Source organism: Jaculus jaculus, chromosome 9, assembly GCF_020740685.1.
Source record: "Jaculus jaculus isolate mJacJac1 chromosome 9, mJacJac1.mat.Y.cur, whole genome shotgun sequence".
Classification (NCBI taxonomy): Eukaryota; Metazoa; Chordata; class Mammalia; order Rodentia; family Dipodidae; genus Jaculus; species Jaculus jaculus.
This window is the reverse complement of record NC_059110.1, coordinates 6,220,436-6,237,891: the sequence shown is the minus strand read 5'-3', so window position 1 is coordinate 6,237,891 and position 17,456 is coordinate 6,220,436. Positions and strand designations below refer to the sequence as shown.

Below are 17,456 nucleotides of genomic sequence, written 5' to 3'. Positions count from 1 at the left end.
CGCCACTTAAAAGGCTTCTCTTAAATGTCAGTTACTGTTCACCGAATGCTGCCATGCCCCTTCTGGCCTCAAGAGAGCTCTTTCTACACCACAGTGCCAAATAAGAACGCAGAGATTCACAACTGTGCTGGCTACTACAAGGCAGGGGAAAGGAGTCTGCACGTGTATTTTAATAAACAGAGGGGAAGTGCTTATAGGTAGCTGTTTCTAAGTGGCTATCAAGCTCTTGCACACATCTCTCCAGATCTCTTTACATAAGTAATGAGTTTGTACTTGAAATGATTTACTTTCGCCCTTATAAAATTAAGGTAGAATGACCCCCTTAAGGATTTTTATTTTGTGCTTCTTGAGATGTGGGAAAATTGCGGGTGGGGGGGGGCAGTTTGGAAACTAGACATTCAAGTAAAGAATTGGCCAGTTTCACATATCACAGACTCCTCTCCTTGGTGACTCCCTGACGATGTGCACACACCTCAGGTGGACATGCATCTCACCGGTGTCTCAGGTAGGGTAAGTGCAAATGCAGCAATCCCAAGCCAAATGAGTGACTGGAGAGACAGGGTCCTGGTGACAAGCCGGGATGAGCTCTTCAACGCGGTCAGTTCTGCCCAAGGCTCTTTCTCTGGTTCTGGTCCTTGTACTGGTCACTCCGCGTCATGAAGCCACTCGGTGGAGTGCTGTCCCTGCTGCAGGCCGGAAGAGGGACCTGCGCAGCTTCAGCCCTACTCACTTTTCCTCCCGAACGCCTGCCTGGCTGCATCGCCCCCTCCCCGAGCCCTCAAGGAGCACTCCAGGGATGCACCCACAGTCTGCCTGCCAAGCGCAAGTCCTATAGAGGAACCTGAGCTGTGGAGGAAGTGGCTGACCCCTAGTCACTCAGAGGCCGGTGAGGTAGAAATAACAACTGAACGATGGGGTGGGACACAGTGGAACGGGAAGGGGTGCTAAGTTCAGAAAATTCAATTTGATTTTCAGGCAGGAGGAACGATGGCTTTGGACTACAACAAGCACAGCGGGAATTTCAGTTCTGCCCTGAACCCTGGGGCCACCTTTTCAAGGTGATGGTTATCACCATGCGAGATGCTTCGCACGCTTGGGAGAGAATGTGCCGCTCGTCTGGGAGTCAGACACACAGGGAGCGTGCGCGTGGACAGGCTGCCCAGGCGCTTGCTACTATTTTTAAAGTTCATAATGTGGGTTGCCAAGTTGCTCTTTGGAAACATGGATTCATTTTCTTACCTGTTTCGGATGTCTATCCACCGGTTTGTAGTTTATGCTTTAAACTACCATTTACTGTTCTTGTGGCTCTGGGTAAGGAACTCAGGTGCTCCGTATGCTACGTGCTTTACCACTGCGGTGTGTTCCAGCCCTTGATCTGTTGTTTTTAGACAGAGGGTCTTGTTATGTAGTTCTGGCTAGACTCCAGCTTATTATCTCTTGCCCTCATCAGCCAGGAGTGGGATTGCAGGTATACATTTCCATGTCCAGATATTTTTTTTGAGGGAGTGGGAGTATTAAACCCAGAGCCTCAGTGCATGCTACACATGTGCTGCAAATGCTGTGCTGCTGAGCCACACCCTAAGCCCTAAATTAGCAGCTAATTTTGTTGACGTTGAAGTGGGCATATTGGCCATATATGTATCTTCTGTAGAAAGCCATCTTTTGCCATAGTTCCTTGCTTTTCCAATCATAGTGATTTCTTTGTGACTGGCAGGTCAACATTCAAAACCCAGAAAACTATCATGTATACCACATGTATATTTCTCTCTCTAACTTGCTGCCTGGAACCTGGGCTTCTCAACAGTCCAGGCATCAGGAAGACCTCTGCGCCTCAAAAGGACCAGGAGTATCTATCTCATTCTACAATACTGCTGATGGGCTGTGGAAACTGGATGTGTTGTTGGAAACACACCTTTTTTGGTTGTTGTTAAATACACTTTTGGGGCTGGAGAGATGGCTTGGCGGTTAAGCATTTGCCTGTCAAGCCTAAGGACCCCGGTTAGAGGCTTGATTCGTCAGGACCCACGTTAGCCAGATGCACAAGGGGTGCATGCATCTGGAGTTCCTTTGCAGTGGCTGGAGGCCCTGGCGTGCCCATTCTCTATCTATCTATCTGCCTCTTTCTCTCTCTGTCTGTCGCTCTTAAATAAATAAATAAATAAAAATTAAAAAATACACTTTGGGGTATGTTTCCAGACTGTATTGATTAAAAGTGAAGACTCTCCCTGAATGTGGGCTTAATTCCATAATAGCTAGGGCCCTGGATGGAATAGGAGGAAGAGGAGAATGGGCACAAGTACAGACATTCTCTCTCTGCTTCCTGGCCACTGAGATGTCAGCAGCTCTGTTCTGCCACGCCTTTCTCATGGTGGATGTACGCTTCAGAAATTGTAAGCAAAATAGATCATAACACTCATAAGTTTTTCCTGTCAGAAATTTTGTCACAGTGATGAAATTCCAAATAATACACTGGACTTATATGAAAAGTGACCTGAAAGCAGAAGAGTCAAAAGCAACACAGCAATCTGAAAACCCAGTGCACATGAATGGTACCTGTGGCAATGCCAGTGGCGTGTTACTGGGAAGATAAGAACCACTCCTGCAGCATCACAATGTACCAGGAAATATGTGTTAGCAGGGCTCAGATGGATGAGTAAAGAGCATGTTTTACAGACCGCTCATCACTCGGAAATGAACCAACCCCGAGTCGTGAAGCTCTGCCATGCTAGTGGATGACGCTCAGGGTGAAGAGCACTTAGAAAGGACCACTGACATTTCACAGATAATTCCTAGCATGCGATGCTAATAACAGTGTGTGCAGTGAAGAGACGGCAAATGCTTCAAAATCACTATGATGTTTCCCCCAAGCCCCACATTTTAATGCACGGTTTTGTCACAGGTTCTGTAAATAGGCTGTTTTTGTCTGTGTTTGCCAATCTTATTTTCAACCCCATCAACATTTAGTGAGAGTCTTATGCTGGCTAGCAAATCAAATCACTCACAGATAAAATGGACCTGGGCAGAAGAGTCATTCTGCACTCATTTACTGCCATGACCCCCCCCCCCCTTGAACATTCTTGTTGTAGAATGCTGAACGCTGACAGCCACACTAAGAGGTTATCATTTAGTCTGCTCAATGTATTGCTTGGGCATGGGGAGTGCCAAAGCTCAGTATGACTGAAATGGGCATCTGAGGTTGAAAACTGGTCCCTAGTGAGAAGCAGGGTATCTGAACCGTGGCAGCATGGGGCACAGGTGTCAGACACAAGCTGGTTGAAAGCTTGGCTCTGTTCTTCCTAGCTCTGACCCCACTACTCCATCACATTCAGCCTTTGCTCCTTCTGTAAACAGGAAAAGCAATTTGCTTTCAGGTTTATAGGTGGTTTAGATATGGACTTGTTCTAGAGATGCTTATTTCTGACCTTTCCCCTGGAACTTTCTAAGGAGCCATTGCTGTCCTCATCTGCTCATCCAGTGATTGAGAACGTGCTGAAGAGCCATGGCTGTGAGCGGATGAGCACGCTCATGCACCAGCCAGGTTCTCCTGGGCAGCTTAGTTCTTTTCCATGAGGTTCAGTTACTCTGTGCAAAGTGGGAAGAAAGGTGATGCCATTTCAGCAGGGCTTGGTGGGGATTTCGTGGGCATTTACATGTGAGCACTAGAAAGCAGGCACGGGCAGCTATAATTTTTCATTTTTGACTCTATGGAAAATGCATCCAGCATCCCACCATTAGAAAGAACAACAGAGTTTGTAACCTAGTGAGAGCGCACACTAGGACAGCAGAATTTGTATTTTGGAGGAATTTCAAACCACTTTTCATTACTCATCACTATTCTATCAAAGACAAAGCATGCTCCTTGTTGGCTAGTTTGACCTCCTCTTATAGCTTATCCACATATTACCTTGAGACAAGGTTTCTCCCTCAACCTAAGGCTGCTGCCTTCCAGTGAACCCCAGCAACTGACTCTCTGATCTCTGCCCACTCCCACATGATCTGGGGTTACCGACATGCACGTCCATACCCAACTTTCTTACATGGTTTCTAGAAAGTTAAGCTCAGCTGTGTATGGCTTAGGAGACCCTCATGAATAAGTGCAAAATGCTTTGAACTGCTGATCCATCTCCCCAGCTCTCATAGTCAATTTTTTACAAAGCCAACATAATACAGGAGAGATAATCCTGTGACAAAGTATTATATTTTTGTGAGTGAGTGATTTTGGAGATACATGTTAAAACAGTGCCGAAGAGATATATATATATATATATATATATATATATATATATATATATATATATGTTAAAAAAAAAAAAGTGTTAGAATGGGTTGCAGCAAGTGCATGGTTGAATTCACAGCCGAATGATGGTGCTGCTGTTTTTACCTTCTCAACCTGTGGGTATTTGCGTCATGCTTTTTAAATAGAAAAATAGACAAATATGTATCCTTGAGCTTCTTGTTAGACGTTAAATGGAAGAGGTGCCAAGGAACATAAGTTCTCAAACTGCAGGTGGCATTTAAAAATAAAAGCAAATATCTATGAGTACCATGCTTAAATAACTGGTAATAAGATGACTACATTCATAAAATGTATTTAAGACAACACTAAAGGAAATGCAGAGAGTAGTGTATTTGGAACTCATGAATTCCCTGCTGCAGTCACTATTAAAACAAAGAAGATGAATCCACTAGTGTGTAAAATTCTAAGGACCTCATGACATATTTAATTAAAAACACAATTAAATAATTTTCAGAAAGGCATTTAGAGTACAACTAAAACACAGTGGAATACACGGGCATTTTAATCAGGTAGAGCCTGGGAGGTGGAACGTTTTCAAGTATCTGATGGCAAGGAATCCACAAAGGTAAAGCTGATTTACACACAATGTTTGGGAAAACATAGGTGCTCTAATTCTGTGTTGGGAAAATACAGCGTTATCTATGATATGCCATGTAGAAAATGTTCTAATAAGAGTATATTCACTTAACTTCTGTCTCTATTTTAAATAACTGAGACAGAAAAAAAAAAAAGAAATGACAAAGAATCTTCTTTTTTGCTATCTAAAATTTAATGGGGATTTATAGGGCTTGCATAAGGAACTTTACATAAAGAATAACATTGAATCTTTACAATGACCCAATCAATAGTTATTAAGGTTTATTTAGAAAAATAATTCTAAATAATACAACTGACATAGCTTATGCAACATATGTGAAGTCACATGGCTTTTAACCAAAGGAGATGAGATCTAAATTTGACTATGAGTTAAACCCTGCTCTTAATATATTTTATTTAGGATATTACACAAACGAAGAGCAGCGCAACCTTGGTTAAAATGAGGAAAAAAGAAAACACAGCCATGTGAAACTCTCCTCTTTCAAATGTATGATTAAAATCTGTTCCTCTGTCTTGCCAGCTTTACTCCTGGGGAGGCAGCACAGAGCCCAGTGCGCTTAGACCTGGCGGGGGAGGGAGACGTGCGCAGACCCTCAGGGGACTGGTGACAGAAGATGGACGCACGTTTCCCCTGTGATGCAGCAGCCTCTTCTAGGGAATCAATTCAGAGACTCTGACAGTAATATGAAAATAGGCGCCCATACAAATCCAGCAGGCGCAGCATTTTGTGATAACAATGAAAAGTAAGTGCTCCACAATCAGGGGACGGTAGCGTGCGCACACGAGAGGGTTCAGTCACGCTGCACTTTGAAAATGGAGAAAATGCCCACATCCCCCGTAGACATGCGGGGTCTCTAGAATGAAACGCGCGCTACAATAAGAAAAGCAATGTGAAGAAAAGTGTGTGACCAACAACTCTGCTGACATGCAGTAGTGGAGTTTTCTTTTCCTTTCCTTTCTTTTTTTGAAGAAGAAGCATCAATGGTGGTTCACTGGTGGTTTCCACCAAAAATTCCATAAGCCTGAATATGAACTGAAAAAGTCCATGTAAATACATTGTAATTTTAATTTTTATTTATTTACTTATTTATTTATTAGAAAGAGGGATATATATATATATATGGAGAGAGAGAGAGAGACAGACAGAGAGAGAGAGAGAGAGACAGAGAGAGAGAGAGAGAGAGAGAATGGGTGTGCCAAGATCTCCAGCCATTTCAAATGAACTCTGGACACATGTACCACCTTGTTCATCTGGTTTACATGGGTCTTTGGGCTTTGAATAAAGGTCCTTTGGCTTTGCAGGAAAGTGCCTTAACCACTAAGCTATCTCTCCAGCTCTAGCCTCACTCTAGCCCAGGCTGACCTGGAATTCACTATGTAGTCTCAGGCTGGCCTTGAACACAGTGATCCTCCTACCTCTGCCTGCCGAGTGTTGGGATTAAAGACATGCACCACCATGCCTGGCCAATTACTCTCTTCGATTTGGATCTGTATGTCATTTTGATACATATACATTAGCTATGATTCCCATTTAAACCAAATATTGAAATAAATTGAACTTAAAATTTAATAATTAAATCAAGATGTCACATTGTTTTAAGTTGAAGATTTAAAATCAATGAAGTATATTTAATCAAATGTGCATATTATACACACACACATATATATGTATATATATATGTATATATATACATATATATATGTATGTATGTGTGTGTATATATATATGTATATATGTATGTATGTGTGTATGTACATACACACACACACACACATACACACACACACACATACTGAGGCAGGGATCCTTCCTATATGAAATGTTCAAAGTGGCCAGGCATGGTGGCACACACCTTTAATCCCAGTAGTCAGGAGGCAGAGGTAGGAGGATCACTGTGAGTTCAAGGCCACCCTGCAACTACATATTGAATTCCATGTCAGCCTGGACTAGTGTGAGACTGTACCTCAAAAAAACAACAACAACAGAATGTTCAAAGTGAACACAAAATGGACCAACTAATTAATAAAAGAGGTAGATTCTTAGAAGAAAACATTTTTATAAATCATTACTCAGCTATTGCACTAACATTTGACAACAACAAAAAAATCAAAATAAACCTAGATGCATAGGGCTTCAATGAAGCTTCAAATGTGTTCATCAAGAACACTATTAACACAGTGAAAGGACAACTCACAGAGTGACAGACATGGCCACATCATACATCCAACAACGCCTGGCACCCAGAATATGCAAAGATCTCCCAGCTCAACAACCAAGTGACATCCCATCCAATTTAAACACGAACAAAATTAGAACAGACACTATTGTAATGAAGCTACAGAAATGATAAGCGCATGACAAGATGTTTATGATCATGGGTCACCAAATAAATGAAAACTGAACCCCCTGTAACACTGCTTCATGCTCAGTAGGATGACATTTGAGAAAAAAAAAAACAAACAATGAAAGTGCTAACTAGAATGGGGAGCTTATAAGAACCCTTGTACATCTCTGATGCCGTGGGCGCCATGGAAAAGACTGGGAGGATCCCTGCAAGTTTATATGTAAAATTCTGCTTCTAGGTATAGATCCTAGAGAAATTAAAACACATCTGCACAGAAGCTTGCCCACGAATGTTTATGGAGGCATTTTTTCAGAACACAGGCAGAAGAAACATGATGCCCACCGTGGATCAAAAGTGGAGTACGAGAGTGTCAAAGGGCGGACACATTCCCCAGGAGGCCATGGATGTACAGCTAGGTGCGTGCTCACGTGCTCCTAAACTGCGCATCTGATCATGGTCAACTGCCTATGAATTTCACTTCAACTAACAAGTATATAGAACAACAGGACAGAATATTTTGTCATGTTCAATCATAAGCAGTATCTTAAATACTCAATAGATTAGCTCTAATTAATTATTCTTTAAATTTTTTCCAATATGTTCTTTCAGATGTAATATATATTTAAAGACAAGATCTTGCTATGTAGCCCAAACTGACCTGGAGCTTTGTATGTATGTAGTCCAACCTGGTCTTGAACTTAGTGTCCTCCTGACTCTGTGTTCCAAATGCTGGAATTACAGACATGTGCCACCCCACCCACGGTAGGCTTGAGATTTCTAGTGAAGGGGTTTATGATTTAAAAATCTGGACAATACTGCTATAGAGTCAGAGAAACAAATGTAGAACTTGTAAACTCTGTGAAAACCACAGGCATACTGCCTTGGCTAAATAATATTTGGTTGATTTTCAATGTCATTATGTAAGCCATGCATTTTCTAGTTCAACACAGTTCCCTGGAGTTTTATATATTGTGTGATCCAACTACTAACATTTCTTACTCAGTAATGATCAAATAAAATTTTTAACCCCTGTGCTAGGAGGAGGTGTATTCTAAGATAGTTTTTCGTCAGTAGTCTTCTATCTTTAATTAGTATTAAAGACAGGGGAAGCTCTATAAAAGAAACAGCTAGACTCACCCACACAAGGCAGAGAGTACCCCAGCTGAGGGTCATGGACAAACTGCCGATCGTTGAGTCTCGTCACGCAGTACAAGTGGAAACAATCCAAGCAGATCACGTGGCGGTGGTTGCACTGGAAAACCAGGACAGGGCTCCTGCAGAGACAGAGAAGCTTCCTGTAGTAGTCCGCGGTCAAAGGACCTCCGTAATCCAGGGCGACTTCAAGCATGCTCTGTGCAAAGGCCCAGGCTGCTTAGCCTTGACCTGATCTAATGCAAGGCCACACCTTGGACACTGGAGGCACTCTGTAGATGTTTATCCTGATAGTTCTGTTTTTTTTTTTATGTTAATATATTTGTCAGCCAGTTGCTTGAACCTGGGATTACGTCTAATCTCTTTCTAGATATCTTCCCTGTTCTCTAATTCCCAACTGACCTGCTACCTCATTTTAACTGAGGGCTCAGTTTCCCCTGATTTGTTGCCCTAGTCTGGCATTGAGACATTTCTCCTGGCTTAGGGCTGACTGACCTTGAAGCACATTCTGTGTCTATTACATGGGTATTCCCATAGCATGAGGCGCTATAAGGTTTTGAATCGATATTTCTTGAATTTAATCGTGATCTAAACTCCCCCCCCCCCACCAAATGGAAGGAAAATGATGATTGTTTCAAAGGAGGTATGTCCAACAGTCACTCCTACTACACTGGAAAAGAGAAAGGTATGATTTAGAAATAAGAGAGCAGTTAACAGAGTGTTTCTATTTTAGAATTTTCTCTGTTTTACAACTTCTATCCCATGGAAATATTTAATCTCTCCAATTATGGTTGGAGGCTTACTGATAAATCAATGTGTACAAAATATTCATGTTCTTTTCAAGTACTCCACAGGAAAATAAAGTTGAAAAACAATGTAGTTTGGCTGGCAAATGAACCATATGTATTTATGTCATAAAGGGGAAAATTGAGTATATTAACTTGAGATCAGCCCAGGGCAATTTTAATAGTGAGAAAGGTATGGGAGTCAATTTAGAGAAGACTCTTGCCTATGTCATGACAACAAAGCCCCAAATGAACATATTCATTCAAACCTGAACTTTAGCAACTGCAAGACTTGTTCAAAAGCCCTTTCCTTAGAAAAATAATAGTAAATAGTAATATTAGAGAAGATAATTACTTAACAATTGCAAGGTTTCCAAAACTTTTTTATCCCACTTATTTCAGAGCAGTAACAGCCCAGAAGGAAAAGGGAAAAAGAAGGAAACTTCCCACGGTGTGTTAGTATCAGCTGCTCCTGAGCAGGAGCCCCTAAGTAGACCTGCTCCCATGGATGTGTCTCCTCTCTGAAATACCAGAGCCCTTCAAGGCCACCATTCCCACTTCTGGGGCCTTAGTTAACTGCTCTGAATGTTCAACTTTTTCATTTCTGGCATTTTCCTTTCGAAACCTATTAAATCCAGCACTTTCCTTTCTCTAATCTGTGTTCCTCCCATACACGTATGTTCTCAGTGTCACACCGTATTCACTCTGGATCATGTAACTGCACATTACCTTCTGTACAGCTGCGCTACATGAAGGAGATCTGCCACCATGTCTTGGGCAATATGGCGAGCTAAGCCTATGACCACCACAGGGAAATCTGGGGAGATGACCAGCACAGTTATAAAATGCTCCTTTTATAACAAGCCTAAAGGAAAACTCAGAGATGGCCCCAAAGCAATGTGCAAAATCAAAGCCCATGGACGACCCAGAGATTCTAAGGCCCGTGGCACAGCCAGTGGTCCAACACATGGGCTCCAGAACACGGCCTCCAGCACATGGGCTTTTTCCTTTCCCATGAGACAGGAAGACTAGGATGAGTTCTCTCAGGCGAGATGGACACAGCACATGTTACTGTTTCTCCAGTTACAGTGTGGTCCAGAGGGACAGAGACCATCCACCCGATCCACAGGACATCTGTTGTTCTACTTTATTATACAACGCCACCATGCTTTGTAAAGCAACGGCAGTACATTGTAAACAATTGTGTGAGCTAAACCTATAAAGGTTCAGAAGTCCACAACTGGGAAGGTTTTAGATGCTCCACTACTGGAAACTGGAAGGACAACCCTCTAAAGTGAAAGGCATATTAATGCATTGTGGCCCTCTAATCCCAAAGAAGGAAGTGTGAGGAGTATCCTAGAGACAAAGGAAAAGTGATAATTGAGCAACAGCTATCTGGGCCATCTCACCCCTCCTGGCCCCGAGATGAAGGCAGAATAGGAAGTTTCACTGTTGTGTTACTGATCTCAGGCACCAGAGTATAGAAAAGCCACAGGTATACCCTGTGTCCGGGAAGATCCCTGCTCATATCTGACAATACACTGGCACATCTCACGCTGTGTCCCTCAACAATGATATTTGCCAGGAGCAAAGAGCAGCTGTTAAGGCTCCAAAAGTGCACATAATAGGGCTTGTGAGGCCCAGTTAGGCCTTTCTCCTTGCAGCAGCTGCTATCAAGCACCCTTTGCCATTACAAAAAACAGAGGCTTCACATAGGGCTTTAGAGGATGTCTCCTTTGAGTACAAGGCAAGGGGGAGAAATGGGCAATAGGTCACCACAGCCGGGCAGTAAGAAGGAAGGGGACCAGAGCCAGAGAAACATAGATGTGGTCAGTGCTAGAAGAGAGGATAGAAAACCATCCAGCTCTCCTGATGGAAGACCTTCCTCCTGGATGCAGCATGGAGAAGTAGTGGTGGTATGCTGGAGTCTGGCTCGCAGAAGAACACATGGCACTTGAACATGACCACTTTGGAAAGGAAGAAAGCTCCAAGTTGCAAGAAGTCAAAAATTATAGGTGAGTCACTCAGGAATTTTCATTGTTTATCATGTAGTCAATTACTATAAATAAACTGATATAGGAATGTGGTGGTTTGATTCAGGTGTCTGCCATAAACTTAGGTGTTCTGAATGCTAGGTTCCCAGTTGATGGAGTTTTGGGAATGAACACCTTCTGGAGGCAGTGTATTGTTGGGGGCGGGCTTACGGGTGGTATAGCCAGTTTCCCCATGCCAGTGTGGGGCACACTCTCCTGTTGCTATTGTCCACCTTATGTTGGCCAGGGGGGTGATGTCCACCTCTGCTCATGCCATCGTTTTCCTTGCCATCATGGAGCATCCCCCTCCAGCCTGTAAGCCAAAATAAACCTACTTTTTTCCCCACAAGCTGCTCTTGGTTGGGTGATTTCTACCAGCAATGTGTACTTGACTACCTCAAGGAATATTACATAGAGATAAAAAAGTTATAAGCTAGGATAGTAAATATATAAGATAAAGGTAGATGACCTGTTGGCTACAGCTGTGTATACATGCACAGATAATGATATAAAGAGTCTATTTCTGCATGTCACATGGTCTTATCAGTCAGTTGGATTTCTTAATATAGCTATGAAATAATACTATTAACTCTTAAGTCATTTCTCTTTACCTTTAGTGCATCTCCCCTCTCTCCCTCTTTATTTCTCTCTTTGCCCACAGCAAACTGTCTCTCTGATTCTTTTGCCTTTGGATCTAGCCAGCCTCTTCTGGCATTAAAATAAAGCCTTGAACTAAAAAAAAAGCTTATTAATCTCATTTAAGACTATTTCTAATAATTATGAATATTAGATGTAGATTAGGCATGACCCTCGTGAAAGTGTCAAGAGCAGAGTAGAGAAGAGATGAAAGGTAAAAAGACAGAGTGATTCTGGCTGGTGATGGAGGATGACTCTCAGAGACAATGCCACCAGGCTTTGAGATTCACTGAAGGTCTTTCCCGTGCTCTGTTTTTTTCCCTTATGGGTCATGTGTTGTGTTGTCTCTAACATCATGGCGTTGAGAGGTGAGGTTTAGTGAAGGTATTAGGCTATAAGGGTGGAGCTCCTATGAATGAGACTATTGCCTTTATAAAAGAGATCTCAGAGAGCCCCCTTGACCCTCCCTCCACAGGAGGACCAGGAAGCAGGTTCTCATCAGATATCAGATCTTTTAGTGCCTTGATGATCTTGGACTACCCAAACAGTAGGACAGTTTTTGAGCATGGGGGCGGGGAAGTGAGGTTTTAGTAGGCTTAACTCTAAAGGGAGTTTGGAAGGCAAGAAGCTTGATGAAGTAAGAATACTGAAACGGCAACTAGTTGGAGGTCATTTTCATTCATTAGTCATGAATTCCAAGAGCTCGACTGTGATGGGGGGGGTGCGATCTAACAGTGGGATGAAAAGACGGATGTGATTGGCACTGCTGAGGAAGAATTGCTTGGACTTAATTCTCATGGATCTTTTGTTCCTCAAGACATTTTTCTGTGCCCTTTGCTCAAATTATATATAAATGTTAATTGATCAATCTAGAAATGATTTTACCCTCAATGATCCAGGTTACAGAGCAGTTGAGCAAAGGTTAAGTAAAGTTCTTAATCATATGTAAAAAGAACTATAAGCACTTTACTTTGTATTACTGAGGTCTTATTTGTAAGCAATGGTTTCTCTGTTTTTGTTAAAGGAGTGATCCAAAGACTTTGTTCACAGACTATTAAGCACAATTGAAGGAGCTTCAGCAAAACAAAAATGTAGGGGAGGCCATCCACATGTATTACCCAAAGGAGAATATTGTTACATGGTGCTCCAAACACATACATACTTATAGTACTAGGTCTCTATTAGTTACATAAATGGCATCAATAACTTTTCATATATATCTAGCACCATGCACAATTTAATCCATTCCCTCCCTCATTTCTTCATCTCCCCCCACCTATGAGTTTATCTGTTTCTCTTCCCACTCGTACATTTTCATTTATCCTCAGGAAGGAAGAGGCTATGGTTCTAAATTCTCAATGCATGTGACATACATTGACAGCAATGTGCTAGAAACCTGAAGATATATAACAAGAAAGGCTAAGTTCAAAGTCTCAAGGAAATATAAATACATCTAAGTAGAGGTGTAGGAGAGGGACGAAATAATTATAACGTGGCACAGACTATTTTAGGATTGTAGAGATGTAGGAAATATTGGCAGGCTCCATGATAAGTGGCCTCCACAGTGCTTTCCCACGATCGATCCCTAAACACCTGTGACTTTCCACATTGAATGGGTTGTTCATGTACAATAAGAGAAATGAAGAAAGGGCTGTGTGCCAGAAAACCTACTGCTGCACGTCTTGGGCACTGTGGGCTCTGAGGAAAATGGGCAGCTGTGGTGTGAGGGCACCCAGGCAGTCTGATGGAGCAATCCCTGTGGAAGTGCTGGGACCTCCCACCAGCAGCCAACAATGAGTTGGCTTCTATTTAAATGAATCATACGTAAAAAAAAATTTTATTTATCTCTTATTTCCAAGGAAGGAGAGATGGGGGTGGGGTGGGCAAGAGAATGGGTGGACCACAGCCTCTTGCTACTGCAAATTAACTCCAGATGTATGCACCACTTTGTGCATCCAGCTTTATATGGGTACTGGGGAATCAAACCTAGGCCAGCAGGCTTTGCCTTCAGTCACTGAGCCACTTCCTGAGACTCCAATTATCTTTAAAGTAGGTCCTCCAAGCCAAGACAAGCTCGGAGGTGACTATCACCCTGGCTGACACCTTGACTATAACTTTCTGAGACACCTGTAGAAAGAATCATCTGGGAAAGTCCTCCCAAATTCATTCCATTGAGAACTGTGGGGTGATGTTTGTAATAGAGCAGTATGTGTCATAGGCTGGGTGGGGAAGAAGCCATGTTTAGATACAGATCTTAAACGAACACATGAGAGGACTGAGGCTCTGAAGGAGGATAGGAGTTCAAGAGCAAGGGGATGGAGGACGACCTTGGAAGTCCAGGGAAGAACTTCAGTGGTGAGAGGATTGGGCATGATGCTGCCTGATTTTCTATTTGCCCAAATGCATGGCAGAATTGTGCACCCATATATGTATTTATATGTCTATATATATTTACATGTTTATATAAGTAAAATGTAAAAATCACCTGGCAATGTGAGAATAAAAAAAATCTAAGTACAAAATCCCTGAGGACATAAAAATAAACAAAGTCTTCTCACTTGTGGGAGAGAATCCTTCAATTTAGCTCATACATGACCCTTGAAATTCCACATGCTGTTATGCCTGCATTTAGATTGGGTGGCAGTCACAGAAATGTCATGCCTCAGCTAGCAATCTTTCAAATCTCTCCACAAAATCTTGGTACATGAAGAACTGTGGACTCCTGGGAATTTAGTAAAGTATTTTATTAGATAAAAACAATTAGAGGATGAATGCTACACTCCTAAATAATTTGGATTTATCATCTTAACAACCAATAATTTATATCTCTAGATAGTTTATAAAACAAACACTAAACAACTGAAATATCAGGAACCTTATGCCTTTTAGTTTTACTTGATTTAGCAAAATCACCTTCTTACTGACCAAATACTCCTCTGACAAAAGATGTTTCTGACGTCTGTGCACAGAAAGGCTGGAGATGGCATTTTCAGTCCTGTGTGTCACGGGAGTTTGTTATATGAATTATCCAAGTGAGAAGTCTTCGTCACTGAAGAAGCCCCCTGGTCCAAGATACTAACTGATAGTCTCAACTTTTAGAAATTAAAATAAGCTTCAACATTTGAGCGACCTCCAGGATTCCTTCCAGAAGCCACGTTAAAAGTGCCTATTAGTGTGCTTGAAGCCAGAGTTGTACTAAGCCTGGAAGACCCCGAGCAAGCTTTTTAGCTATCCCTCCAGTTTCTTGGCTGCTCATCCAGTCTAGTCTACTGCACCCAAAAGGAAGGGAGTGTTCTGGCTATCTGAGCTGATCTGCTGAAGTCCAATATATCAGTATGGGCAAGGTGCCCAGGGAACAAACTCTTTATGTCTATATTGTTCATTCATCCACCTGGCCAATAATGCGGAAACGGCCACTACCTGCCAGGCGTTGTTATGCCACTGCCCCATAAAAGTGAATGACGATGGCCTAACCCTCAGGAAGTCATCATCCAAGAGGGCTGAAGAAAAGCAGCTGTCTCACAGAGAGGTAAGTGCTGCCATAACCATGAATTTAGAGATCACTGACCTGAGTCCGGGGGTTGCAGAGGCGGTCCTGAGATCACCCAGGTCACAGTGCACTCAGGTCATGTAGACAAAAGATACTAAGCAAGCAAATTCTTCTTGTTTATAAAGAATGTTAGTGAAATACTACACCAAATAATATTCTAAGGATGTTAGTAAGGAATAAGAAAAGGTAACTTCTAGATCTCTATGCTAATCAGCTCTGTTGCTATGATAAATACCTGAGGTAAACTTAAGAAGAGGAAAATCTTATTTAGGCTCCCAGTTTTGGAGGTCTCAGTCCATGACTGATGATCCCTGATGTTTTGGGCTTTTGATGTTGTATTACTTCAGGGAAGGAGTGTGTGACTTAGGAAGCCAATTCACCGAGTGGCCACCGGGAAGCAACAGAAAGGAGGAAAGAGCTGGGGTCCTAGCTGTCCCATCAGAGGCCATCCTCATGTGACCTGCCTTCCGTAGGTCTCACCTCTTAGTTTCTACCTCCTCATAGGGCCATGCTGCAGGCTAAGCCTGAACACATGGGCCTTTGGAGACCTTGCATATGCAAGCTAGAGTACCCTCCTTTCCTAACGTTGTCTTCTTATCTTACATCTCCTTTATGCAATCTTTCTGTTAGAGAGAGTGAGCACAGACACAGAGAGAGAGCAAGAGAGAACTGGAGCTCCAGGGCCTCAGCCGCTGAAACCCAATGCCAGATGCTTCTGCCACCTAGTGGGCATGTGAAAACTTGCGCTTGCCTCACCTGTGTGCATCTGGCTAACTGTGGGATCTGGAGAGTAGAACATGGGTCCTTAGGCATCGCAGGCAAGTGCCTTGACCTCTAAGCCATCTTTCCAGCCCATCTTATATCTTGTTTTCTTTAAAGTATTTATTTTATTTTATTTGCAAGCAGAGAGAGACAGAGAGAAGAGAAATAGACAGCATAAGAGAGAGAATGGGTACACCAGGGTCTCTAGCCACTGCGAAAAAGCTCCAGACCCATGCACCACTTTGTGTGTCTGGCTTTATGTGGGTACTTGGGAACCAAATCCAAGTCATTAGGCTTTGCGGGCAAGTGCTTTAACCACTGAGCCATCTCTCCAGCCCTCATCTTACATCTTTATTCTGCAATTCAATTTCTCATCTGTGACACTAAATGTTATTAAATTCAAGCTACTTTCTAACACCAGTATTTGTCCTAAAGTTTGATTCCCTGTTAACTGCCCTCTTTACTCTGCACACTCCCTTGTCATTAATCTACATATTCATTCCTGGGCAGAAACTTGATTTTATTCTTCTTGTGGCATTTTCTTATGACTGCCCAGGGCTTTATTTAAAACCTCCTCATCAAACTAAGTTCATTGCTGTTGATATGTTAATTTGTTCTATATTCAATAATGAAAAGAAATATGATAATGGTGATTACTGACTACATTTTTTTGTCTTTCACACTTATCCAGTATATACTTGCCAAGTTTCATAGTGCCAACAAAACGGAGTTGTAAACTAGTTAGTTAAACAGGCAGGGTAGCAAAACAGTCATGCTGTCCAGAGCAGATGAGTTAGGACTTTTGAGCCTTGGTGCAGTCTGAGCTCTCTGTTTTCTCTGTATCATCCTGGCTGAGACCTTCATCAGCATCCAACCTGTCTCTACTTCCTGCTTCCCAACCGCAGTGATGCCCAGTCTCATCAACACAGCAGCCAGGCAGTGCTGCTCTGACATGAGATTCATCACGCCACCTCTTGGTCCTAATAGGTGGCGGTACTTTGCCAAAGTACTTAGGCCTAGGATCTCCTTCTCTCTCTCTCTCTCTCTCTCTCTCTCTCTCTCTCTCTCTCTCTCTCTCTCTCTCTCTGTGTGTGTGTGTGTGCATGCGTATACACATACACATATATATAGTTTTAAAATATTTTATTTATTTATTTGAAAGAGGGGGAAAAAGAGAGACTGAGGCAGATAGAGAGAGAGAATGGGCATGCCAGGGCCTTCAGCCCCAGATGCATGTGCCACCTTGTGCATCTGACTAACAGTGGTACTAGAGAATCAAACCTTGGTCCTTAGGCTTCA

At 42.5% G+C, this 17,456-nt stretch overlaps 1 protein-coding gene across 3 annotated transcripts in view; it reads right to left on the bottom strand.

The window, feature by feature from the left end:
* The window catches only part of Prkn (parkin RBR E3 ubiquitin protein ligase), a 1,150,905-nt gene that overhangs the window by 397,081 nt on the left and 736,368 nt on the right, over positions 1-17,456 (bottom strand). For all 3 annotated transcript variants that reach the window (XM_045158191.1, XM_045158190.1, XM_045158192.1), the window contains one exon: positions 8,377-8,513. In XM_045158191.1, the coding sequence (XP_045014126.1) occupies positions 8,377-8,513 (137 nt within the window). The remainder of the gene's footprint in view (positions 1-8,376; positions 8,514-17,456) is intronic.